Below are 27528 nucleotides of genomic sequence, written 5' to 3' on the forward strand. Positions count from 1 at the left end.
CTCTTTAGCCTGGTAAGCATAGTGAGTTCCAGGGCAGCCATGGCTAAGTAGAGAACCTGTCTAAAAAACAAAACCATCCCCAAAAGCATTTATACAAGAACAGCTAATCTTTTTTTATTAGAGTTTATTAATTTGGAAACTGTTTATTTCTTATATATTTACTGTTAAAAAATCAGATGTAGTGACATAAAGTAGAATGGAACACATGCTTAAGGTTGTTTCTTCTTGTACTATATAAAACTCTGTGACCAGTGAAACGGCCTACCCCCAAGCCTGACGACCTAAGCTCAGCCTCTAACCAGGTGCTATGGCATCCCCTGGCTGCCTACCTCCCATCTCCCTTGCACACAAAATAAATAAATATCTAAAAACAGCATGGTTAAGAAAATCTTGTATTAATGCCCCACCTACTACTAAAATTGCTTTTTAACTATCAAAGCTGGAAAATCACTGAAGTGCAACTTCATTTTATTTCAACATTTTTGTGATAGGAATTTGTATTTTTAAATCCTTCAATGTCGACTTTAAATACTGACATATGAATAGAACCTTTATAAGAAATGATTAATTCATTTTAAGGTTTGATTCATTTACCAAATCCCATCACCACTCTACTGCCTCTTTTAAACCAGCAAAGTAAATATTTACCTCAGGTTTGCTAAAATCGGCAATAAGGCACTTTGGATGTTTTATCTGCCTCTCCAGGGTTTCCTAAGAGGAAAAAAAAGTATCATTTTACAGCACACTGGGTGATTACTTCACAAAACACATCAACACAGTTAAAGTAAGGGATCTTTCTCCAAGGCTGAAAATGAGTGTGGATGGACTAACATGTTGTTAATCGAACTGTTCACTAATATCTTATTACTGTACCAAAACCCAGCTGCTCTACGTAATGACTGTGGAAGAAATGGTAAAAATAACTTTATAATTCCATGTATTCTGATATCATTAAGCAACTGAGATTAGTTATGCCTGGTAAGTTATAATCTGAGTTAAAATATTTATGAGTGTAAGGTAAGAATACACAGGCAAAGAAAAGAAAAATTTGAAAAGTAACAATTCCCCAAACATCACCACATATGAAATTATTTGATACACAAAATTATTTAATTAAAAATTAAGGATAGAGCAAGAGAAAGTATACAGAAGCAGATCTGACTAGCCGCCCCTATTTTAAATGGCTTAACTCTGATTTGAGTAAAGTCTTGAAGAAAAACAAACAAAAAAACCAAAGAAATTAAAACTTTAAGAAAATGAAAAAAACTCCCTAAAGCCTTTATAACATAATCACCATCAAAAGCCCAGCAACTACAGACATGCTACCCATGTCACTGAGAAAGGAGCAGCCTGCCAATTTGCATGTCTAGTTAGCAGTTAATGTTTTTCTTGCACTAAGAATTGCCAACGGGAATTAGACTACATTTCAAACATAATACAGTTATAATACAGGTTAAAATTGTAATAACATGAATTAACAAACAGTTGAGGAATAAAGAATAACAACTTGAAAATATTTTATCTTTTTCTTAGGCAGTAAATAATAAGTATGATAAACTTTCATTATTGAGGGTATAGCTCCTTTGAGATATAATCACATACCTCAATCTTATACACAAGTTATTCTAGTTATAAGCCTGTATGTATCTGCCAATTTTTTGCAGTACAGAGGACTGCACATACTAAGGAAGTTTGTGAGCTACAGTCCTTTGTATGCTATTTTTATTTTTATAAAATTTGTTCTTAAGCTGATTATATTTTCTTCAAGTTGGTTATAAATCTAAAAAAATAGTAGTACAGTTTATTTTTTAAGCTACCCTGAATTAAGTGAACATTTTATTCTTTCGGTTTATTCTTTTTTATAATAAAAAAAAACTTTTGAAGAAAAAAAAATACTTACAAAGCAAAATGTTTTAGGAGTCTTAACTTGTACAGCTATGCCTCCATGTAAATACGGATCCAGTTCTGTAGTGTCACCAATGCTGAAGGAAAACGGCGACACCACTGGGGGACAACAAACAAATGAACATTAAACACAGGTAATAAAACGTCAAGACGATTATCACAAAGACAGCAGTCTCCATTACAAAAGTAAGATTCGAAAACAGATCTTTTTTCTTGTTTCATAGGGCTGGGGTTCTGTTAGGAGCCATACCAAGTATTTCTTCCAATCTGAGCTCTGGGACTTAAAAATAATTGAGGAAAACCAGAGAGTAAGGAAGTGCGGGGTACCTACTATAAAATACTAAGATATATGAAAAACCTCTAGATCATGCTAATACAAACTGTATTGGTACGTGAATATACAAAAGGAGTAAACTGAGGACCTGAGAAATACAGTCACGCTCTAGCCTTAGCATCTACCCTTTCCTTTGAGCAATAATCTGCAAGTCCTACAAAAAGAAAAGGGACAAAGGGGAAAAAAACAAAGACCCCAAGCTTGCCTGCTCATAGAACCGCTTTGACTCAAGCCACTGAACACAACATGTTTCTGACAACCATCTCCACCTGACTGCCACCTCATCCTCCAGAACCTACACGGCTTCACACACTCCTAAAGCAGGAGGCTCAAGCAGGAATCTTTACTCACCTAGCACTTTTCATAACTGTCTTTAAACGTGTTAGTATTTAATTTCAATTGTACTGTCTCAGAGTGCATTTTTTTACTTTCTTCCTTTTAACATTAACACTGTTTAGCATGTCTTCCCGTATACAATGATTCAAGGCTAAAAGGTATGAATCAGGTCCAAGGCAATGTGTTCTAACACTGAATAAAGTATATGATTATAAATATGAATAACGAAAAAGCAATTAACATACATAACTTACCAGTTATCTGCTGTATAGATCCATTTAAACCTGTCATTCCATTAATTTCTCGAAATGTTAGGAACTGTCCTGTCTCAAGATTGTGAGGATGATTTTCAAGGCATGTAACAATGCCTGGATTAGCCTAAAAACCAGAGTACTCCATTGAAAACCAAGTTTGTATATTCTATTATTATTTGCAAGTTTTTAAAAATAAGTCTATAAATATTAAAAAACCAACATTCTTATACTCTTAACAATTTTATTAAAATTAATTACTATAACCATACTTGTGTTATGTTTGAAATGAAAATTTCCTTTGGTTCTTCTCCTGTTGTATCTGAAACTTCAAATTCGTCACCAAAATCACAAAACAACCTGGACCAAATTCCATGTACATCTGCACTAATAAACTGAAAAGAGAAAAATAAATTTATGTGAATTGGAAAAAGAAAAACCACCTCAATTACCTTACGTCATTTATGATAACTTTATTTAGAATTAAGTACGTTCTCTGAAATGTAACATTAACATGAGTCATTGATAAGAAATGCACACCTTTAATCCCAGTACTCAGGAGGCAGAGGCAGGCAGATCTCTGTGAGTTCGAGGCCAGCCTGGTCTACAGAGTGAGTTCCAGAAAAGGTGCCAAAGCTACACAGAGAAACTTTGTCTCAAAAAAACAAAACAAACAAACAAAACAAATGTGGTATTTGGTGGGTGAGTTCCTGACACAATAAAATTAGATACATGATACCCTCCATGTATCACCATTGCATACTGTATGTTGTTTCAATAACAAAAATTCTGGCTTGGTCATAAATTTCAAGTTCAATACATAAGAAACAGTTATCTTGGTTTAATGGTCTAGGAATGAATTATTATTTTACAGAAACAGAAATGAGTGTACACCCACCAAAAGCACTAGTTAGTGGAAACAAGGAGAGGGCATTTAGTTGGGAGTAGTCTACAGAAAAAGGCCACAGAGGTCACAGTGCAAACCACACCATGAGGTTCTTGAACACAATTACAAATGCTTTATGAAAAGTAATTTTTATAATAACAGCACTGTCTCCATCCCAAAAAACTGTAAAGAAATTATTTTTTGTACTTCAAGCTCTTTCTGCAGCTGTTACAAATCTATTTAGCTCTAAAACATGTAGTCACAAAATTTGAATGACAATGGATGGACTTAAAATGTATAACATTAAGAAAGGTCACACATTCTCAGAAGAAAACTCTGCACATTCTGCATCATATACGGAATCTAGGCAATAATATATGCACATATGTAAATAAATGTGTCAGCGAGATAGTGTAAAATGTAGAAAAGAGACCATGAAAGTATAAAATATTAGAGAATGAGGTAGGACTGAATGGACAAACTTATGAAAGAGAAAATCAAGGTAATTGTGCCAATTCTAACTGTCATGATATTTTGTTCTTGGACACATTCCACAGTCAAAGTGTGAAATCCAACATGGATCTCACCAGCTTTAGAACAGCTACTTTTTGTAGAATTTCCTGAGATTTACATACCTGGGTTTTGTTAATTTTGGGGTGTGTGTATGTGTTTAAGTTTTTTCTTTGTTGCATTTTTGTAGACAGGGTCTCACTACCTAGTTTGTAACTTGATATGTAGACCAGGCTCACCTTGGTACTTACAGGTATCTACCTGCTTGCTTCTGCCTCCTTAGTGCTGGAGCTAAAGGCTTGCACCAACATGCTTGGCTACTTACAAAGTTTTAAAAGTATAAAGTTTATTTAAAAACAATTTTTACTATGACGGTACACATATAAAGCTTTTTGTTTAACAGTGAAAACCTCTAAATTTTAATATTGAAAATGTTCTTCCTTTAGTTAACTGCATGTCATTACTAAATTCTATTACCTTAATCGGAGGGCACTGAGAATGGCAAAAGTCATTGATCTTCTTTTGTAAGGTCAGTTTCACTTCAGTCAATACTACGCACTGTTGAGAATAAATTAAAGATCAGAAAGTACACAATTACTTTTATAAAATACAACTTCTCAATTAGAAGCACATCAATTCAAATTTTGCCCAAGAATTATAGTTAGTTATCCTCACAAGAAAGTTACTATTCTATATTGTTTTCTGTTCTAAGATTAATAATTATAGAAGTACAAAATAAAAAACCAAAATAAAAACATATAGACAACATATGCTGACATTATATAAATTCCTTTATTATACAGGACTCCCAACTGTAAGCAGCTCTTAGCACCATACACTGTTTGTAGTCTCCCCAGAGGTTTGGAGAGTCCCTATCACTGTCCTGCAGTCACTAACACAGCCACCAAACATTACTTTCAGACAAGCTCAAAGAGGAACAACTGCAATTTAAAAGATATCAGTCATAACTCTCTAATTTCTGCATTCAACAGATTCACAAAATAAACTTTTTTTGCTTTACATTAGTGTTAGTATTATTTCTAATATAGTATACTAATAATTTAATGTTACATTATGCAATATTATTTAAGATAGCAAATAATTTCCAATGCTTAATTTTTTAGCACTGTGATACAAGGTGTGAAAACAAGATTTTAATATAATTACTTTATACTTATAGAGGTCAAATACTTTCTTGAAAGCCATTTGCCTATCAAACATCAAAAGACTGCAAAAACATCAGAGAGAGATTCTCAGTTCTATCCTCTTGTCAGTGCTTACACACAGGAGTTGAAATAGTTTCCTACAACATTTTCAGGTGTGGGTTAAAAACACAGTATCCTTCCTATAGTGAGACACTCCTCCAAGATCTCTCATTCTGTACTCTTACTAAGTGCCATGAATGTAAGGTCCTGACCACTCTTCACTTAGAGCCATTCTATTTTCTCAGATTTTTATTTTCCTTTTTAAAAACTTTAGGCAAGAGGTAACATCTCCTTCAGGATAAAAGGCTTACAACTTCCTGCAGAACACAGGTGCCTTAGCTCAATGCTGCCCTTTAAAGCAGGTGTCTACTGAGAACTCCGCACTGTATTGGCGGTGAGGGAAGGGCAGAGTTGGTGGTGATAAAAAGTAATGTAGTATGATGCTCACATCCTAAAACTTTCACATGTTGGATTAGCATATAAGTTGCATATATTAGAAGGCTGTGTTACAGACCACTATGTATGTACTGATGAAATCCATCCTTTCTTTTACACCTTTCCCCACACCTACATGTGTGTAAGTGTGAAGACAGACAGACACAAACACATACTCACAAACCAAATTTTATCTAAGTATACACTGAAGGAAGGTCATTTATTTATGTTTGATTACATATATTCAAGCTGAACAGAGCTGCAATGAGCATGGCCTTGCAGCTCTTGGTAAGCTGATTTCATTTAGGTTGGTTAAAAACCCCAGAAGTGGGACAACTACATCATACAGATTATTAATTTCTTAATTTAAAAATTATGTGTATGGTTATTTTTCCTGCTCCCATATCTGTGTACCACTTGTATGCCTGGAGGTGGAGGCCAGAAGAGGGCCTGTGATTCTCTGGGCTGGAGTTACAGAAGGTTGTGCTGTGTCCACGTAGGTGCTGGGACTTGATTACCCAGGTTCTCTGCAAGAGTGCACTTAACTACTGAGCCAATTATAGGACACAAGATTATTAATTTTGAGGACCATTCTTCCCAAAATTGTTTTACTTATACTTCTGCCAATATGGTATGAGAATTCCTTTTTTATGTAGATTCTTGCAGCAGGTCATCATTTTTTTTTTTTTAAATAATAGTTTTCTAAAAGGGAAGGGCGAGATTTTTGAAGTTTATTTTGTTATTTTTCCTTTTTTTTAACATAGTGGTCAAAGAAGACACAGTATTTCTTTCTCCTTTCATACAAGGTCTCATGAAGTCCAGTATAGCCTTGAATTTGGCATGTGTTAAAAATGACACTCATCTTCTGATTCTCTTGCCTCCTTTAGAGTGGCAGGACTACAGACATGTCTTACATGTAATTTTATCTGATGCTGGCAATGAAACTCAGAGTTTTGTGAATATTTAGGAAGCAATCTAGCAACTAAGCTACATGCCTAGTCTCTACTACTGCAATTTTTGTGAATGTCTCAAGATTTGTTCTTATGTCCTAATATGTAAAGTTCTTTAAGGTAAGGACTGTTTCATATGCTGAGGATGTATATTCTACACTTGTTGGATAAAATGTTCTGGATGTATCTGCTGCTCAGTACATTACCTAGAGTACTTCAACACTGAATTTTTCTGTGGGGGAATTGAGAAAGGGTATCGTTACTATGTAGAACTGGCTGGCCTTTTACTCACTATTTAACCCAGCATTTCTTTAAGCTTACGTCAATCTTCCTTTCTTTGCCTCTCAAATAATAGGACTGGTGGTATGTGTCACCACAACCAGCTTGCTGTTTGTTGATTCTGTATCTGATGATCTGTCCACTGATGAAACTGCAGTGCTCTAACACTGTACTGGATCCTGCTGGGTAGAAAGTACTGAACTGATCCCTCAATTAAATGACTATTTTCATCTTACAGTTACTCTGTGTAAGAATATCTACTCCTGCTCACTTTGGGTTTACATGTGTGCGTGCGCATGTCTGAAAGCCGGAGAATGACCCTGGGGTTCTCTATTGTAAGAGCACTGCCATATTGCTGAGTCATGGTCTCTCACAGGCAGAGCTCACTGATTCAGCTAAGATGGCTCGGACGCTAGGACAGCTCTCAGAATCCCCGTCTTACTCCCACCCTAATGCTGGCAAAGCCACGCCCTGCTTTTTACCTGAGTGTTAGGGATATGAACTCAGCTCCTCATGCTTGTAGAGAAAGCACTCCTACTCATGCTGTCTTCCCAGGCCTGCAACCTTTCCCCATCTTTCCCCTTTCAGTGTCTGTGTTTACTACCAAAGTGAGTTTCTGATAGACTACTGGTATGCTGTCGAATCTTGCTTTTGATTCACTCAATTTGTGTCATCTAACAGGGGAATACAGTCCATTTACACTTAAAATTAATACAATGTAAGGATTTATGTTTTTCTTATTTGTTTTAAATATCACTCATTTAAGTCTGCCTTTCTTCATGGGAATAAAAATTGTCATTCCACTCCCTCTGGGTCAGGTAAGATTTTTGTTGACTAACGGTTTACTGGCTACTGAGTGAGGCTATCTTTAGATGTGACTTGTTCACCATTGTGGCTTGGCTCTTTTCATTTTTCTTTTCTGTGTCTTCTTTTATAAATGGGATTCATCTTTCATATACTTTCATCTGTATTCACAATTCTAGCTATGATTTTCTGGTTATGGATGGGAATTCCCTTGAGCATCTTTTGGAAGCCTGGTCTGGCAGTAATAAATTCCTTCAAGTTTTGTTTTAAATCTTGAGATGATTTTTTTCATCTTAGAAAGATAGTCTTCCCAAGTATAGTAAAGCTAGTTGAATTACTTTTTTTCTTATTTCTTGGGTTCCTATGCATGTTAAAATTTATGTTTCTGATTGATCATTTTGATGGGTTATACCCTAGTGTTTTCTGTCAGTATTTATGAAACATTACAGTCTAATATAATAGGGTGTAAATCACATAAAATCTAGTTCAGGCTCCAGCCCATCTTTAATCTAAGGACTTGTTGTGTTCATCAGGTGCCAAAACTTTTTGACATTAATGTTTCTTTTCTTATGTGCAGCATATGTATATGTATATGTAAGCCGTCTTAAATGTGTTTGAGTAAGTCAGAGGTGATATCTAGTATCTTCCTTTATCACTTTTCACTGCATTTTTCTGAGACAGTTTCTCCCTGAACCTGGAGCTCATCCATTAGCTAGGTTGGATGACCAGTAAACAATGGGGGTCAGCATGGGTATTGGGGATCTGAACTCAGTTCTTTTGCTTACTGTTAAAAACCACTGAATTTCAATTGTACTACTGTCAAATACCCAGCTTACATTCAGGAGTTACTAGGGCTCTTTCTCAAAAGGATCATTTAATAGGTATTGTTTTAACTTGATTTTTTCCATTCTGCTCATCAATATATTAGGTTATACTAGTTATATCATATAACTTCCTTGGAATCTATCAATAACACTCAATACGAAATACTAACCTGGTATTTTTTTAAGAAGGAGAGTTCTGTGGTTTCATCAAAAGGGGCAGAGGATGATGAGACATGAACATATGGATTCAGTTCTGCAATATGATGAAGTACAGCTTCAGCCCTAGAAAATAATTATATTTACTAATCTCTCATTTATTCTACTCAGTCTCAATATTAGATACTTGATTAACATGAGAAGGACCCAGCACATGAAATTTTAAGGAAAACTAAATAAAATGTAGATAAACAGAGATTTATTCATTTTTCTAAACAGCTCCCCAATCTTAAGACATACTCTCACATTCTGTAGCAAGCCTACCACTCTTTACATATATCCTTTGACTTCTAATCTCCAAGCTTAAGTCTCCTAATGACAGCAGACTTCTTTAGTCGTGAAAATAGAGGAACTATCAGAGGGAACCAAGAGTATATAGGCATGGATGGACAAGGCAGGCAACAGAAAAAGGTCACAGAATACAGATGTCATGAAAGCAGGAGGAGGGCCAATCCAAATGAAAGAAGAGAAGGTGAGGAAGGTCAGTGGGGGCAAAGGGGTAAAAGCAAACTCTAATGGTAGATATGTATAAAAAGGTCACAATAAACCCACTGTTAAGTAATTAAAAATAAAAAACTTCCTTTAATGATGTCAAATTCATTTCAAAACCTTGACAAAGGAAATAAATATATGCCAGTACTTATTTATCTAGGGCAGTGCAAATTCACCTTGACAAAGTAAACAGCTGTGACTAAACTGGCATTCTCAATATAGAAAACATTCTAAATATTCTTTTTAAAAAAAATCTCATCTACCTCTCTGTCGCTGGGGGATCCCTATGTCCCTCCTAGGGTCCTCCTTACCAGGTAGTCTCCCTGGAGTTGTGAGTTGCAGTCTGGCTATCCTTTGCTTTAACTGGACCAGGCCCTCTGGATAAGTGAGACAGCTGATTGGCTTGAACTGTTTAGGAGGCCCCCGGGCAGTGGGACCAGAACCTGTCCTTAGTGCAAGAGCTGGCTATTTGGAACCTAGGGCCTATGCTGAGACACTTTGCTCAGTCTTGGTGCAGGGAGGAGGGGACTGGACCTGCCTCAACTGAATCTACCAGGCTGGACTGACTCCCCAGGGGAGACCTTGCCTTGGAGGAGGTGGGGATGGGAGGTGAATTGGGGGGGGGGGGGGGAAGGCTGGGGGATGGGAGGAGGGAGGACAGGGGAATCTGTGGCTGATATGTAAAATTAAATTAATTATAAAATAAAAATATTTATTTAAAAAAAATCTCATGACACTGTATCAAAATATCTTTACCTGTTTCTCTCATTAACAACATCGTCTTCACACAGAAAGAAATTGGTCCCTAGATCCCATGCTTGGCATATTTTCGTATCATGAATTGTCAGTGCCTTCAAAAAAAAAAAAAAAAAACAAAAAAACAAAGGAAAATATCTGTTAAGTCCAAAATAGAACCAGGAGCATACTACCTTTAAGGCTACTTACAATGTACTGAAAATACTATGTATACATGAGTAATGAAAAGAAGTTAGTGTTGTAAGAATTGAAAAGGATATACAATTACATCTTTATTCAGAAGACAGGACTATAAACACTTGAAAAACCCAACAACCTGATACAGAAACTACATAGTGAAAAGGTTTAAATTTTATGAAAGTGGCATGTTTTAAAAAAAAAATAAAGAAAACATTCAGAAAAATTTATATAAAAACACTTCAAAATATCTCATGCCCCCAGATGATAAGGGTAATGGGTAAACTAGGAAAAAATGTTAATTTTATCATGCCACACCTCAAAGAAAACAATTAATTTGCAAGGAACATGCTGGAATATACATATTTTATTGCTCTTGAATATGAAATGCTGAATATGTAGCACCTTCCTAATTCATTAGACTGGTCAACAAGTTCAACAAGTTGACAACATGTTCTATCAGAGGATGATGGGAATCAATAACTCTCATGCCTTATGATGGCACTATTGGTGCCTCAACCTCAATGGAAAGGATTTTAGTATAACCTGTCAAGATGTACATTTCCCCTTTAACAGAGAAATCTTATTTTTAGGAATCTGTCCCAAAGACATCCTTGAAAAGATTCAAAAGCACTTACAGCCAAGGTTATTAAATGTATTACTACTAAAAACACTAGAAACAAAATGTACATAAATATGGGAAAATTGGAATAATGTAATATATCCACACAATGTATCTTCTAGTAACTATATAAGAAAATAGAATCAAAAACATTTATAAGAAAATAGAATCAAAAACATTTATCACTATGAAATAATCTTAGGGACATGCTGTAGAGTAATAAAAAGCAAGAAACTTTAAGACACAGAGAGAGACAGAAGTATAGACTTGAATGGGATGTCTATGTATGCATGTATTTGCTTTTATTTAAATACAAATGATGAGTAAATCAAGTTTAAAAGTGAGTATCTAAGGGAAAACAGAGTAGACAGAAACCAGACTAACCTGAAAATACCTTAGTTTATGCTTAATTTTGAATTAAATAAATACCCTGTAGTAGTAATATTGAATTTAAAAAGCGATACCTGAGAATTCAACCAGAAATAAACTAAACTATTTCTGAGTTGTTTGCATGGTTAACTGGAAGAGTTATTGAATATGATTTTCTTTTAAAAAGCTGTCAAACAAAAACTAAGGGGTTTTAGAAAAAGATAAAAGATACTAATTTTCAATAATTCGTTAGTAATATTGAAATTGTTATTCTGAAACTCTGTCGTACAAGTTAAATACAATACAGGACAAGTAAGTGGACTGTCATTAAAAACCATGAATCTTACCTAAGAGAAAATACAACAACAGAAAGTAAAAGAAGCAATCCATCATTCCTAAGTAAATCAGAAAGTTTCATAGTAACTGATAATATTAAACTTGAATACGCGCCAGTGCTCCCTGAAGATTAATGTTTTATCTCCATCCCTCAACCAGACTTAAGTGACAAGGACTATGGGGGCCATGTCAAAAGAATTCATCCCACTAATGAAAGATGAACCAATTAGTGCTAATAAAAACAGAATGTACAATGAATAAAAACATTCCAGCAGTACATTTAAATATACAAGTTTGTCATGGTTTAGGTAAGTTCATTAGGCTCAGCTGAGAGATGGTCAGCATGACTTTTGGAAGGTGGCAAATGGAGGAAAATCCAGTATACTCCTTTGTACATTCATCCTGCCTTTGTACATGCAGTCTATACTTTAGAGAAATTAAATCATCAATGAAGAGAAAATCCTTTCTAAATATTATTATAGCTAATAAATGAGGAAGGAATGACAACTGTTAACTCTTAAAAAAGTAATGAATATAGACAATGATGATTAATAGATAAAATAATAATGAAGAGATTAGAATATTATCACCTCCTGGCAGAGCACAGTATTTCCTACAAAATAGTCTTGTCAAAGGAATCAAATCTCAGTTTGAATCTGGAGATGACTACCAGTTTGTGGGAAAATACAGGACACAAGTATATACAACAAACACTTTTTTCACTCTTTCCATTTCGTAGGAGACAGGTCTCGCTATGGAGCCCTGGCAGGCCTGGAACTCACTATGTAGACCAGGACCAGGCTTGGTGTTCAGCCTCTGAAGGGCTGTAATTAGACATGTGCCACTGTATGTGCCATGTGCCATTTTTCTTCGAGAAATGAATTTTATTAAGGTGAAAAACAATCAAATCAGGGAAAGAAAACCTACAAATTAAAAGAAAGAAAGTCACAGGGCACAGATTCTCTTGGTTCCTGATTAGAACAAAAGAGAATAAACTTTAAAAAGATTTCTCACGAAAACAAAGCCGAACTCTCAACTGGGCATTTTGTTTCTGTCTGCAGCTTTCAGGGTGACACCAACAATCCACACTTCTTGGTATCTAGGCTGTCGGGTAATCCCTTCTCTTGACTATGAGCTAGACTTACTCTGAACTAAAGTGCCAAAGGACATCCTCTGTCTTGTTGAGTATAGTCCCTCTTGTTTAGTGCCTCAGGAAGCCAGCTGCTATACTGTCAGCAGCACTGTGGAGACAGGCACATGGCTAGAAATGGAGAGTGACCTCTGGTCTACAGCCAGTAAGGAACTAAGGTCTGCAGTCCTAAAACCCACAAAGAAAGCAAGCTGGAAATAACCAAATGTGAGCTTTGCAAACAAATTCTTTAACAAACCACCCCTAAGATGGCTGTGTAGCTCCTATGAATACTGTTGGCAGCCTTGTGAGAGACCCTAACAGAAGAACAAGCTAAAATCTTTGCCCATGCAAACTGGACATAATGCATGATGCTGTTAAATTTTGAAATAAATGATTTTATAGAAATAAAAAACAACAATTTTAAGAAATTATTAGATTTTTAAGGTGTTAAAATGTTACTAAGTTAGCCGGGCGGTGGTGGCGCACGCCTTTAATCCCAGCACTCGGGAGGCAGAGGCAGGTGGATCTTTGTGAGTTTGAGGCCAGCCTGGTCTCCAAAGCAAGATCCAGGAAAAGGCGCAAAGCTACACAGAGAAACCCTGTCTCCAAAAAAAAAAAAAAAAAAAAAAAGTTACTAAGTTGTGGTTATATTAAAAATATATATGAAAATATTTAAGAACAATAAAATAACTGAAGTTTTATTTAAAGAATTTAACAGTTGCAGCCAGCAGGTAATGAGGAAGCAAATATATGAAACATACATGGTCATTGTGTTGGTAAGTGAAGCTGTGTGATAGGTAATTAAGAATGTGTTAAGTGACTCTTTTTATGTTTAGATTTACAATAAATTTAAAAAAGAACCACATAGCATTAGTGATTCTGTTACGTAAAAAGAAGAAACAATAAGACAAAGTACTTATCACTACACATCTGTAAGAACGAAATAGTTCATAACAAAGCACTTTTCATACTACAGGTATATACTCACCTTAATCCCTGCGAGAACAAGATTCTTTGCTATAAAGGAAAGAGAAAAGGAATGACTTAGCATTGCAAATTCATACAAAATACAACTTCATGAAGCTTCATCACAGTTCTGAATAATTATACCTTTTCATTTTTTACTTAAGAAAGTTAGAAAATCCAGGTGGAAAAAAAATTGATAAATTTTACATAATCATATTATTTAAAGATATCTATTCATTTCTCAGTGTTTTTATGAATATACTATGCAACCATAATGAATTACGAATGATCGTTTAGCCAGGTATGGTGGCACATGCCTTTAACCCCAGCACTAAGGAGGCAAAGACAGATAGATCTTTGTGAATTCAAAGCCAGTGTGTTCTACATAGTGAGTTCCAGACAGCCAGGGTTACACAGTAAGACCCTGTCTAGACAAAACAAAATGAATGATAATTTAATTAATAGCTATTAAGCTATTAAGATTACCACATAAGGGGTGTTTTTGTTTTTCTGTGGAAGACAAAATATTTTGTGTTTTGTCAAAAAAAATCTGATCAACACTTTGACTCTACTTTCTTCTAAAGAAAGTAAGAGTTATATTCTTTATCTTATGCAACTCAAAAGTATCACCAAAATTATAGGAAAAAAATATTGCTTACCAATTTCTACTCCAAGACCACCCACACCACTTAAGAAGACATGGGACTTGGCCATCTTCTGCATTGCTGTGTCACCAAGAACATACCTCTGTCGACTGTATGTAAAACACAACGAAAATTAAGTTATTATTTCATCAAAATAAAATATGCCTTAAAGTTTCGCAAACTAACAGCCGTGACACTCGATTCTGTCTAGAGTTTTAGATGATTTGTACAGCATTTAAAAGCTAAACAACTGAATTCCTAACTATATTAGACACTTTAACAATGAATGTAGTCTGGCACTACAATCCACATTCCAACAAGGCACAGCTGAGTAGGAACTGTCCTCTTTATGGAATTATGTGAGGTAGACTTGCCACTGTTCCATTCCTTCCTGGTTCACTCATTTCATCATTTCGCCATCACTTTAGGCATCTGATTCTGCTATCTTTGTTTTAAAACTGACTACAAACAGGACTTTGGAGGGAAAAATTCAGTTCTCTTAGGAACTTGGTCCTGCCTCAACTTGCTGTGCTATGCTTTGTTCACTCTCATGGGAGACCCGCCCCTTTCTGAATGGAGATGGAGGAGGAGTGGATTGGGGAGGGGTATAAGGCAGGTGGGGGGAGGGAATGGAAGGAGAGGAGGGAGGGGAACCTGTGGTCTGTATGTAATTAATGAAAAACATCCATTAAAAAAAAAAGCTTAAAGTCACAAAAGGACTAAGTAAGTTATACAAGGCTTGTGGAGGATGAAACTTAAGGATGATAGATGTTTGAGAATTAAGATTTATACTATACATCCCTAAGGTTATAATGACCTACTTATTCACGGTAATAAGAACTAACTTAAAAAATGTTAAAAAGAGAGAGAGCACGAGAGAGAGAGAGAGAGAGAGAGAGAGAGAGAGAGAGAGAGAGAGAGAGAGAGAAACTGGTCAGGCAATTCTTGAGTATTACTTTGTACTGAAGACCTGGAAAAGTACAGTTTGGATCCTGTTAAGTTATGCATCCTAAGAACAGGGAGGATCAGGTCAAGGTTTAAAAAAAAAATATGTATGTTCTGGAAATCAAAAAAAAGGTCTGCTCTATTGACAAGTCAGTAGCAACAGTTTATCTGAATTAATAGAAAACAATACCAGTCCTCATAGATAATACAAATTCCAAAAAATCCTTACGAGAATTCAATATAAAAATGTTTGGTGTAAGCAATAAATAGTTTTAGTAACTCTTTAGTTATAAATATTTAGTTCTCAAGTTATAATACTGACACACTTAATGTATATTAAAAATAATTTGCATATTTTAATATCTCAAAAGCCTGGAAGTGTTGGCTCGTTAGAGGAAAACTGTAACTTTACCATTTCCTTCCTTGTTCTCTAAAAAACAGAATAAAACCAGAACTTTTGGCACGTAGGCAAGTTTATTTACGTGGGGTCAGTGCTGGGGACTGGCCTCAGAGAAGGCAAGCAATCTACTAACTGAGCTATATTCCCAGCCTACAGCTTAAAACTTTATATTTTTCAATCAGTATTTACAACTTTCGTTTTAGAAGTAAAAACTATTCATTTACTCCTTACTGAATATCTGTTAGTGTGTGTTTGGCCTGTTTTCAACTTTATGTAAATTACACTATTTTAAACCGGTGTCTTGTTTTGTGTCTTTGAATGAAAACTACATAGGAGATTCTCCTCTGAGACTATGGTTTTTTTTACTTTAATTTTTTTTTTAATTAAAATGTTATTACATCATTTTTCCCTTCCAATCTCTTCCTTTTAGCCCAGTCTCTCCCCATACTTTGCTCTCTCACAAATTCATGGCCTCTGGAATCTTTTTAACTGTTGTTCACACACACATGCATATGAATATATATTCCAAAGTATACGAACACAATCTCCTCAGTCTGTATAATGTTGCTCATACGTATATAGTTTCAGGTCTGACCACTTGGTATTAGATAACCACCAGGGGACTCTCTTCTGGTAAGATTCTTTTCTCCCACTCTTGGCATTCCTTAGTTGCCTACAGTTTTGTTAGGGTTGGAACCCCTTGAGATTTCCCTCTCTGAAGTTAACATAATTTATTTATATGTACATGTGGGATCTGTGTGTAAGGGTGCCCACAGGGGTCAGTACCAGATACTCTGGAACTGGAGTTACATGAGTTACAGTTCATGAGCTGTCTGATATAGGAGCTGGGAACTGAGCTCCAGTTTTCTGTAAGAGCAGTATGTGCTTTTAACCACTGAGCCATCTCACTAGCCACATTTGTGAGATGTACTCATCTTGATTAATGTAAATGGTCAATGATTTTCATTTTTTCTGATCTATATTATACTGGTGACACTATTAAGTGGGCATGCCACACAGTAGTGAATATGACCGGTAAAAAGAAATCACTAAGGTAGTTTACTTTGAGAAAGTCCTAGCTACTAAAAATTTCTCTCTTTGCTGAAGGAACACTATGTTCTCGTATTTTAACACAGTGACCCTAATTTTACTTCCTTGAAGCCAAAGAGAACTCATCTAATCCCTCTCCGAAGATCTGCAGATTGTATTTACAATTTAGTATTTTCTCCCTAGCATCTCCAATTCTGTAATTCTTAAAACAAAATGATTTCCAGTCCCTCTTAGTAGTCTAAACATTTTCTTCTGGATGTACTTCAATGATCCTTATTATGTGTCTGTGTTATCTATTAAAACAATATTCCAGGAGGGTGGAGATATCCTCAATGGTTAAGAGCATTTGTTACTCGAACAGATGACCTGGATTTGGTCCTGGGCACCCCATGCGGTGCTTCACAACATCCATAACTCCAATTCCAGGGGGTTCTGATGCCCTCTTCTAACCTGCACAGGCTCCAGCCATGTGTGTGGTGCACACACACACACACAGGTAAAACACTTCATACACCAAAAAACAAAAATATCTAATGCTTTAAACAGAAAGGCACTGGATAGATTCATTGTACAGAGAAAATAACAGAATGAACTTCATAAAGGTACTATTAAGGGTCACATAGTCAAAAGATAAAAAATATAAAATACTCAGCAAAATGTCTATGACATGCCCCTGTGAGATAGATAATCAAACCACTGTATAAGGTAATATACAGAAGTACCAGAAACTATGGGAAATCAGCAATACAGAAGATTATTTGTATTTAGGTTAGGGATGGAGTGATTTCAAAATGAGGTTCATTTAGGTTGACTTCTAAAGAATCAGTAGTAGTTCAAAAGTTCATCAAGATAGGAAAAGCATAGGAATGTGACTTGGAACAATGATTGCCTAGCATGCACAATGCCCTAGGTTCAATCCTCAGCACTGTGTAACTAGGGTAAGTGTTGCATGCCTCTTCCAGCACCTGAGAGGCAGAGGCTGGGGGGATCAGGAACTCAAGGTCATACTCAGCTACCTAAGTTTATGGCCAGCCTTGGTTACCTGAGACTTCTACCTTGGGCCAATGTGAAATAATAGGAATCAGATTTATTCTCCTGTTTTAAATAACTGAAAAACTGATAAAATATAAACAAAACAGTATTTCAAACACTAAATACCAAATAACTTAAGATGGCAATCTCTGGTAGAAAACAAACTGAGTCTCATTGTCTCTGTCTCTGTCTCTCTCTCTCTGAGATGAGGTCTCACTATGTGGCTCTGCAAACCGGACTGGTCTTAAACTCACAGTGATTCTCCTGCCTCTGCCTCCTGAGCACTTCAATTAAATGAGAGCGCCATCACATTCATGGCCTTAATTTAGATGTAAGCTGAAGGATTTCTAGGTTGCAGCAGAGGGAGGGAAATGCAACTGGAATCTGGTGGTCTCCCCAAACTGATGAGCTGTAGTAAAGAGGCTAGAGTTTGGCCAGAGGATGGCTCAGCAGTTAAAGGCACCTGTCACCAAGCCTGATGACCTGAGTTCAATCCCTGAGACCAATAAGGTAGAAGAGAAACTATCTCCAACAGTTTCTCTGACCCTCCACACACATGCAAGTGAGTGCACATGGAAACACATACATAAATATTAAAAAACAATTTAATGAGATAAGAGAAAGTTAGGGTTTTAAAGTAGAGGACCAGAAATTAGCAGAAGGGTCTCCAACTTAAATTTAGTATAGACTGGTGAACAGTCGGAAAAATCTAAAGCTGGAAAAATTACCTTAAAGGACAAGGGAGCAATTACTACTATTAAAATAGAGCCCACAAAACTTTGTGTTTTGCTTTAGTTAAGCACAAAATATCTCACAATATAAAGGGCATTAGATACAGTATTAAGAATATTACATAAATAGTGAAGAAAATTTTGCTCCAAACTAACTGAAGACTCCTTTTGGTCTTAAGCTAGAAAGCAAGCCAGTAAAGGAACACACTGTTTTTAAATAATTTAACTGTGTTCCTAAATAAAGCTAAAGAATATTTTAGGAATCTAAAATTATCCAGCATCCAAAAACATAAAATCCACAAGGTTTGACATCCATAAAAAAGTTACCAGTATACAAGAAGTAGGGAAATACAACTGCTAATGAACTAAACATAACCAACAGATGTACCTTCAGGAATAACACAGACATTCCATCAATTATAAATACGATCCACATATTCAAGAAGGAAGAGGGAAACATAACCAAAAAACCTTTGGAGGATAGAAATATAAATCTTTATGGAACTAACGACCTGAAGTTCAGCACCAGCACTTCCTAACATGAAAACAGATACAGCCTGAGAAAGTTATGGTGCTTCTTTAGCCCAATATATATGAAATTGGAAGTCCTAAAACAGAATATGAAAAAGAGGGAACAAAGAAGGTATGAATGACTAGTAATCAATTTTTTCCCCCAGAAATACTAAACTCACATATTGCAATGTAAACTATTTCCAAACAAAAAATACAAAGAAAACTAACCACACCACAGTACATTACAAACCTAGGGAAGAAGATCAAATCCTCAAAGCGGTTGGAGGCAATGGGGCATTAGGAAAGGGGGAAAGGTGAGAGTATTCATCAGCTGTCTTTCTCAAAGTGGCTGGAGGCAATGGGGCGTTAGGAAAGGGGGAAAGGTGAGAGCACCCGTCAGCTGTCTTTCTCCCAGGGAATCAGAAACACTGTACTTTTAAAAGTATAGAAAGTTAAAAAAAAAAAAAAAAAAAGGCATCAAAACACAGTGACACACCCATCAAAAGTATTTCTCAAAATAAAAAAAGTAAAATAAAGACTTCAACAAGTATATAAAACCTAAAAAATTAGTTGCTGAAAGAAATGTCACTTTAGCAGGCAGTAAACAGTAAGAGATAAGAATCTGAATTTACCAAAAAGCAGAGAGAACATTAGAAATGATAAAAAGTATGGATAAATACATATTTTTTTTTTACCGTCACAATAATAATAGAGTGTGAATTTATAAAGCACGCAGAACTGAATGTCAGACAATAAGAGCACAAGTCTTCTAACAGGAGGAAAAGAAGCACTCTGCTGGATGATTTTATACTATACAGGAGAAGCGCTATCACCTAAATGTATGTTGTACAAACGCAAGGATGGTTATGCTCAATGAAGTAGAATGAAAAGCAGGTCTGGAGAGACGGCTGGGCAGGTAAAGTGTCAGGCACAAGCATGACAACTTGAGCTTGTCCCGGAACCCACGGCAGGAGGAGGAAACTCCCCAAACAGCACTACGAACTGAGAAATAAGCATTTACATGAGTGTGTGTGGACATCATTTCATTGGCAAACCAAAACGCTATGCCACATCCTCCACAGTCTAACAGTCCCAATATTAAAACAGTATCAGAAGTCCAAGTCCACAGCATATCCTGAGACTAAAGGCAAACACTTAGCTGTGAGCTGTAAAATAAAAAACAAAGTTACACACTTCTAAGGTAAATAGCGGAGTATTTCCACCCTGTTAGGGAAGAACAGGGATAGAGAAGGGAAGGAAAAGATCAATGAGGCCAACATTAGAACCCACAGTTCTCTGTCCAGCATCTGCCTCACACTATGGTCTCATCTTCTCCCAGCCCCGCCCTTACAGTCTTACTGGCCAGAACTACACGGACTCTCTCTTTTTGGCTCTGCACACTGCCCACAGCTTTCCTGAAGAGACATTTCATACACTGGCATCTCCATCAATCCAGGTCATTCACTGGAGCTTAAGCTTCATCCTCACAGCTCTGAGCATTGCCCTGTCAGAAGCTGCCTGCAGGATCCTGACCCTTCCACTCTAAGGTCTCACTGGAATTAAGTTCCCAGTCAAGCGACAGCATCACCCACTGTACTGTGTGGCATATGGAGACGTGACAGAGCTCTTCATGGATGGTGATGCTCCCTTCACGAACAACCATGTTTCTCAAAGTATTGGTAGACAAATCTCTGGATCTTCCCAACATAGAAGATAGGTTTTTACATAGAAAATCTATTCTAGAATTCAAGTTTCCCTAAGCTTTGTTACTAAAAATATTTCAGTGTGTGGATGCTTGAACTACTGCATGTGTGTAACAGTTTGTGTATAGCAGTCCAAGGACAACTTCTGGAGAGTCAGTGCTCTCCTTCCACCATGTGGGTATCGGGGATGAAACTTAGGTTGTGAGGCTTGGTAGCAAGTGCCTTTACTCACTGAACCATTTCTCCAGTCCTGAGAGATTGCTTATATACACCTGAAACTGAGAACTTAACATGACTTCATTCTTTTTCTTTGTTACTTGGTTCTAAAATGCAAGGAACAACTGAACATCACTACATCTCTTTTAATTTTCCAGAGGTACTCAAGCAGTCACTAAATTCTCTAACTCTCACAATTGCTAAGCTAGAAATATCAACGCATTTACTTTGCATAGCTCTTTAAACAGTTAATAGCACAGATTATCAGTACTATCAAGAGGAGAGTCTTTACCAACATTAAAATTAATCAAATTAGCAAAACAAACATAATTAAGAAAATTCATCCTGGAAATTCTGTTTCTCTAGAATCACTTCTGGTATGAAATTATGTACTGATTATTTTTCTCATTTCTGTGACCAAATACTGGATAGAAAAACCTAAAGGAAAAACAGATTTATTTGGTTCAGTTTCAAAGAGTTCATTTATGGTTGCTTAGTCTCATGCAAGTGGCAGATGCGTGTGTAGACCTCAGTAATAAATCAAAACACACAGCAGAGAGACAGACTGGAACAGATGGCCAGGTACAACCTTCAGAAATGATCTACTACATCAAGTGATCTACTCTGTCTAGGCCAAATCTCCTAAAGTTTGTACATTTCCCCCAAAAGTACTGCCAACTAGGGATCTTTAGATACACAAGTGTGTGGAAGCCTCTTCCTATTCAAGCCATATCACATTTAAAAAGAAATTCATTAAATTCCATTCAAATTATAACTCTCAGTCACATATTTCTCCATTTTCTATAGATTATAATTTCTTGATAGTGCACTGAAATAACCGTCCTCTAAAATTTGACCACATAACTAAGATAACTGAAGAAGCTCCCACACTGTAAGAACATTAGTGAAGCCTCTTGTCTAAACTCAAGACATTAACTTTCATATTGGACAATGAAATACTTCTTAGTTCTATCATTTACGTCTAAAGAAACTGGAGTTTATTTACATAATATTAAAATGTTCATACTACATATAACATAAGAAAACTCCATACAAATCCCAATTTCAATTTGAGAGGGACCTGTAGGATATCCATACAAAATTCTGCATGGGCATAGTCTTCAAACAGACTATGAGATTCTGAACTAACGATCAGGAAAGGTGAGTTTCAGTCTCAAGTTCTTACCTGTATAATCCATCATCGATTTCCACAGATTCTGTTGACATGGTAGGAAAATTTTTACTTGCACTAGGAGGAAGAAAATAAACCCAAACTTTTAAAGACCAAATACGGCTTTTGAATATTCATACTCTATAACGTGAAATTCAATTATGCATGAGACCAGATTCACAAGTTACTAAAGGCCCTTATATACCAAATGCATATTTTATTAGGGATCACCTTCCTTAAGATTTTTTTTTTAAATGTGTTGAAGTTAATTTCACTAATTGCTGCTCTGCACAGTTTTACTGTTGAGATTTTAGAGCATCCCGACAGTAACTGCACTCTAAGATATCCTCTAGCTAATAAAGTCAGCATATTCACATAACATACTATTCTGGCAATAAAGGTGTACACACACACACACACACACACACACACACACACTTGTAGTTTCCTATCATCTTGTTTCTACTACACTTTTACTTGCTGTCCTATTTTGGCCAAAATTAGTTTGGTGGATTAAATTTCTGAGTAAAAATGAGAACGGGTACATGTACACCCTGCGCTGCCACTTAATGGCTATACCTGGCACTAACTTTCCAAAAAGTTCTTTCTCACTGTTTCAAGAATATGTTCAGTTGGGTGGTGGTGGCACACACTTTTAATCTCAGCACTCAGGAGGTGGATCTCTGAGTTTGAGGTCAGCCTGGTCTACAGAGTGAGGTTCCAGGACAGACTCTAAAGCTACACAGAGAAACCTCGGCGGGAGGGGGCGGGGGGATGATGTTCAAAAAAAGCCATGCCTGATTGCACATACTTCTAATCTCAGAACTCCAGAGGAGGAGGGAAGTCAGGGGTTTTAAGCCACCCTGGGCTAACTAGGCTTGTAGCCAGCCTCAAAACCAATAATAACAATAATGATGATAATAAAACAATAATGATATCTATGAAACAAAAATGCTCCAATAAGAGGTGATTATTTGTATTAAGTAATATTTCTCAAGTCGATTTTAGCAGCATCTGCCTGGGCAGACAATCCAGTTACTTAAATCTAGTGCTTGAAGCATCCTTCCCAATATGCAATGTAAAACGCTAAAGGCTTATGTTAACTGGAAATAAAAAAACTCAACGCTTCTCTACTTGGTATAGAATTCTTAGCAGGATCCAAGTGTGGGGCTTGATTAATTCTAAGATGACTGAAAGAGAAACAACCCAAACACACAGGGGAGAGTATAGAAAAAAACGACAAGATCCTAAGTGGGAAATAATCATAAAAGCCTTGGGCTCCTCCCCGGGCCCCAGCACCCGCGTAGCCAACAGGGGGTTCTCGGGGTGTCCAAGCTGCAACTGATTCATGCAGACTTGTTCCTTCATGTAATAGTTTTTCCAAGTAGGACGGTTGCAGGATGGAGTAGAGAGTGGCGCTGCAGCTGCCTCTTCAAAGAAAGGTGCCAAGCAACAGGGGCCACAACCCACTCCTGACCAGGCCCGACAGAAGGAGTGACCCGCGGGGGAGGATGCCGGACCCCACCCGGAACCGGGCAGACTCGGGTGCAGCAAATCTCCCCGGCAAAGGCGAGCGGCGAGGCCGGCGCCCACGCCGCCACACCCACCGCCAGCTCGCTCGCTCCCTCGCTCGCTCTCTGGGGCTCGCCGCTGCCCCGTGGCCTCCGCGCGCACCGAGCCGCCCCAGCCCAAGACCGGAGCGGGCGCCCGCGATCCTCCGCTTCTTCTCGGCCAGCCCGCCCGGGGCCAGGCCGCTCACCTGCAAGCTCCCCAGGAGGAGCAGGACGCCTCTTCCCGGCGAAGAGCAGCCAACGGCTCAGACCTCTTCATCGCCTTCCGAAGACTCTGCAGCAGCCCCGGGGAAGGCGGGAGAGGGGGCGGGGCCGCCAGGGTCAAGGGGCGGGCGGCGACGTCAGCGGAGGCGGAGCCGGGGAAGAGCGCCCGGGACGGTGTTTCCCGTCAGCCCCAGGGACTCCTAACTTCCGGTTGGGGTGGGGCCACGGGGCCGCGCTTCCCTGCAGGTGAGGGGCGTGGCTAAGGGATGGAGACCGAGCGCCGAGGGGCAGACACGGAACCAAAACACGGAAAGGGTACGTCACCTCCGGCTGTGGGAGCTAAACGCGGGAGGGGTCGAGGTCCGCCGAGTGACGGAGTTCGTTTTGCAAATCCTAGGGTGCTGGAGCACCTGGAGGAGATCATTCTCCCAAACAAACAAACAAAAACCCGGAAGACATCGTGGCTGGGATTCCACTTGAAGATTCCATTTCAATAGTCTTGAGCATCTAGTGAGTGGGAGACACAGATTTCTGTAATCAAGTGACTTTTCAGAGATGTAGAATTTGCCACTTTAATTTTAGGGAAGAAAAAAAGGAACTTCCAGTTAAGGATCTGGTCAGAGACATGCAGCCAATAACCCAGATTGCCAGCTTGTGTCTTAAGGATTCGCATCTGATTCTCATTTCATTGACTCTCATTTTACCATTTTTTAGGGAAAAAAATTGTGTGGACACAATATGATTAAGAATCTTTCTAAATAGCTATGTATTTAAAGAAACATCATCAGCACAATTTCAAAAAATTGGCATTTACTTTGACTGTATATATAATACAATAGTCTGTAATATATGGTATTTTTAGTTCAACATTGTCTTATATTTTTAATTGAGCCTACGTTATCCTGTGTGTCCATCCATGCTGTCTCCAAAATTGAACATCTCAAAAAGCTTGGAATCCTGTGTTGGCTATCTGTTACATCCTGGCTTCATCTGTAGGATGGGGGGTTTGTTGTTGTTGTTAAAGGGAAAAATCGGTAGCCATCTTGACAGACGCTTGCCCCTCCCCTCCTCCAAAGGTTTTTGCTGACCAGCAGTTTTAGAAGTGATCAGAAATTGAACTTATGAGGCTGGGACAATAAATCTATGTATCCTGGACTTGGCAAAACAAGAGATGGGGAGTAATGGGCTCAACTGACCAGAAGTTGACCTTAGAGGAGTGTAAGACTGCAACAATAAATCTGAATGTGTCAACAAAAGCAGGACATAGGGAATAAAAAATTATATATCTATAGGTACCCTGAATCCTGTTAGCAATTAGTAACCTTATGCTTACTCACCCCTAGCCCTCCTCGTCCAATCCCAAGCTGCATGTAAACTTTTCTTATATAAACCCCTTAAAGTGAGTGCTCGGGCTGCTCTCCTCCACTTGCTGTGTTGGATGCTGGACACCGGACCAAGCTTGATTGTTTTGTTAATAAAAACCTCTGTGTGCTTGCATCAGATAATGGCTCTGTGGTGGTCTTGTATGGGGGGTCTTGCAACCTGGGCACAACAGTGTTTTTTTTTTTTTTTTCATCCAGTTGTGGACCTTTTTTACATTAACATTTAAATAAACTTGGGTCGTATCTTAGTCTTTCAAAGTTCTGCTCTAGCACTAAATATATCCCATCTTTTATTATCTAAAGGTTTTTTGGTTAGGACATGTGCATACATGCTGCTAGTTTTTTGTCTCCCTTCTTTTTATCTTCTTATATACTGAATATTCACTAGACATTAAGGTCTGGTGGCTAGACAATAATCAGACCATAGCGACAGCTCTTGCTGATTTTATCCATCTCATGGTGTACTGATTAACTTGGCACAAACCAGAGTCACCTGGAAAGAGTGAACCTCCTTTGAGGAACTGTCTCTATTAGGATGGCTTGTGGGCATGTTAGTGGGGCATTTTCTTGATTGTTAATAAAGTAACTAAATCTTTACTTGGGAATGGGTTCAATTCTGGTTAGCAAATCATAATCAATTGTTTGTGTTAGCTTTGTTTTCCTCCTACGACATTCTTGATTATTAATTCTCCCAAGTTCTTTCTTGCCATTTCTAAGTATGAGGCACCTCTTTCAGTAATGTTTTCATTGTCTGTGATGATATTAGTTTCCTTATTCCTTTTTTTCCTTTTCAACTTCATACTCTGTTGCTCATTTGTCTGCTAATTTCTTATCCCTGAGCCATTAGAACAGGACAGGAACCTGAGTTCAGTAAGTACAAACTCATTCCAAGGACCTGAGTTGCAAGAGGCAGTCCAAGCAGCCAATTTCAAGAAGGGAATGAACTTCCTAGAAGAACCATCCATTACCTTTCCAAACAAAGGATTTGCTGTAGGACTTTAGGGAAACATAAAGTTTAGGAGACATTAAAATGAAGTTGTAGCATGAATCTTAAAAGTTCTTATTAATAAAATCAAGCCTGAGGCCAGTTATTGGGGTGAATGCTGGAAAATCAGAGAGACAGAACAAGCCACAGCTACCTCACCTCGTCAATTCCTCCACTGATTCTGTTTCCTCAGATTGGAAGCTTCTGAGTCCTCATCCAAATGGATCTCAGCTGAACTGTGCTGCTCGAAAGTCTGAATGCTTAACCAGCCAAATGCTTCTAGTTTCTGGTCTTCACGCCTTATATATCTTTCTGCTTTCTGCCATCACTCCCTGGGATTAAAGGCTCACTTCTTGGGATTAAAGGCATGTGTCACCATGCCTGGCTGTATCCTTGAACACATGGATTTCTTCCTCTGGAATGCTAAGATTAAAGGCATGTGCTACCACTGCCTATCCTCTATGTTTAATATTGTGGCTGTTATGTTCTCTGACCCAAGATAAGTTTATTAGGGTGCACAATATTTCAGGGAACACAATACTACCACATGAAGTAGTATTCTGATAGGCTAAAAAACAAAGAAACAAAACCCTCCAAATCCTCTCTACATTAAAGGTCTACATTAGGTCTGTATTACAACATTGACCCAGGACATTGTTTTCTTGGAAACTACAAAATATAAATGTGAAATAAGTTTACAAATTTCTTAAGTATGGTTTTGCAGATTGTTGGAGGTGGAAGGTATTTCTCTTTTACAAAGTGATTTGGATCTACTAACAATGAATGATAGATTCATCTTTGTAGCTGAAAGTTTTCCTGTGTCCTGTCCAGTACACAGCCACTTAGATCCAAGTAAACACACAGAGGCTTATATTGATTAAAATTGCTTGACCATTAGCTCAGGCTAACTACTGACTAGCTCTTACACTTAAACTCAGCCCATTTCTGTTAATCTATATGTTGTCATGTCTTTCATGACTTCACCTGTGTGTCATTACATGCTGCTCCCTGTTCTAAACTTGCAATTGAAATACAATTTTCAAAGACATTCTTGATGAGTTTTAGGCCTCCTGAAGGTCTCTCTGCCGACACAGCAAACCGAATCAGATCGAATTGGAAAGCCCAGGTTTAATGGGTAAAGCACTTCCTAGCAATTCCCAGGCCCCACAGGGACATGAGACCAGAAGAACCATGTG

At 37.6% G+C, this 27528-nt stretch overlaps 1 protein-coding gene across 1 annotated transcript in view; it reads right to left on the bottom strand.

Moving 5' to 3' along the window:
* The window catches only part of Uba6 (ubiquitin like modifier activating enzyme 6), a 64402-nt gene extending 40346 nt beyond the window's left edge, over nucleotides 1–24056 (bottom strand). The window contains exons 1-11 of the mRNA XM_059274604.1: nucleotides 23950–24056; nucleotides 22206–22268; nucleotides 14445–14539; nucleotides 13808–13836; nucleotides 10184–10278; nucleotides 8890–9001; nucleotides 4700–4780; nucleotides 3099–3221; nucleotides 2830–2953; nucleotides 1901–2004; nucleotides 649–711 (exon numbers count right to left, since the gene is read on the bottom strand). Of these exons, the coding sequence (XP_059130587.1) occupies nucleotides 649–711; nucleotides 1901–2004; nucleotides 2830–2953; nucleotides 3099–3221; nucleotides 4700–4780; nucleotides 8890–9001; nucleotides 10184–10278; nucleotides 13808–13836; nucleotides 14445–14539; nucleotides 22206–22268; nucleotides 23950–24020 (960 nt within the window). The 5' untranslated portion in view covers nucleotides 24021–24056. The remainder of the gene's footprint in view (nucleotides 1–648; nucleotides 712–1900; nucleotides 2005–2829; nucleotides 2954–3098; nucleotides 3222–4699; nucleotides 4781–8889; nucleotides 9002–10183; nucleotides 10279–13807; nucleotides 13837–14444; nucleotides 14540–22205; nucleotides 22269–23949) is intronic.
* Between the last annotated feature and the right edge of the window lie 3472 nt (nucleotides 24057–27528).

Source organism: Peromyscus eremicus, chromosome 10 (genome assembly GCF_949786415.1).
Source record: "Peromyscus eremicus chromosome 10, PerEre_H2_v1, whole genome shotgun sequence".
NCBI classification, from domain to species: Eukaryota; Metazoa; Chordata; class Mammalia; order Rodentia; family Cricetidae; genus Peromyscus; species Peromyscus eremicus.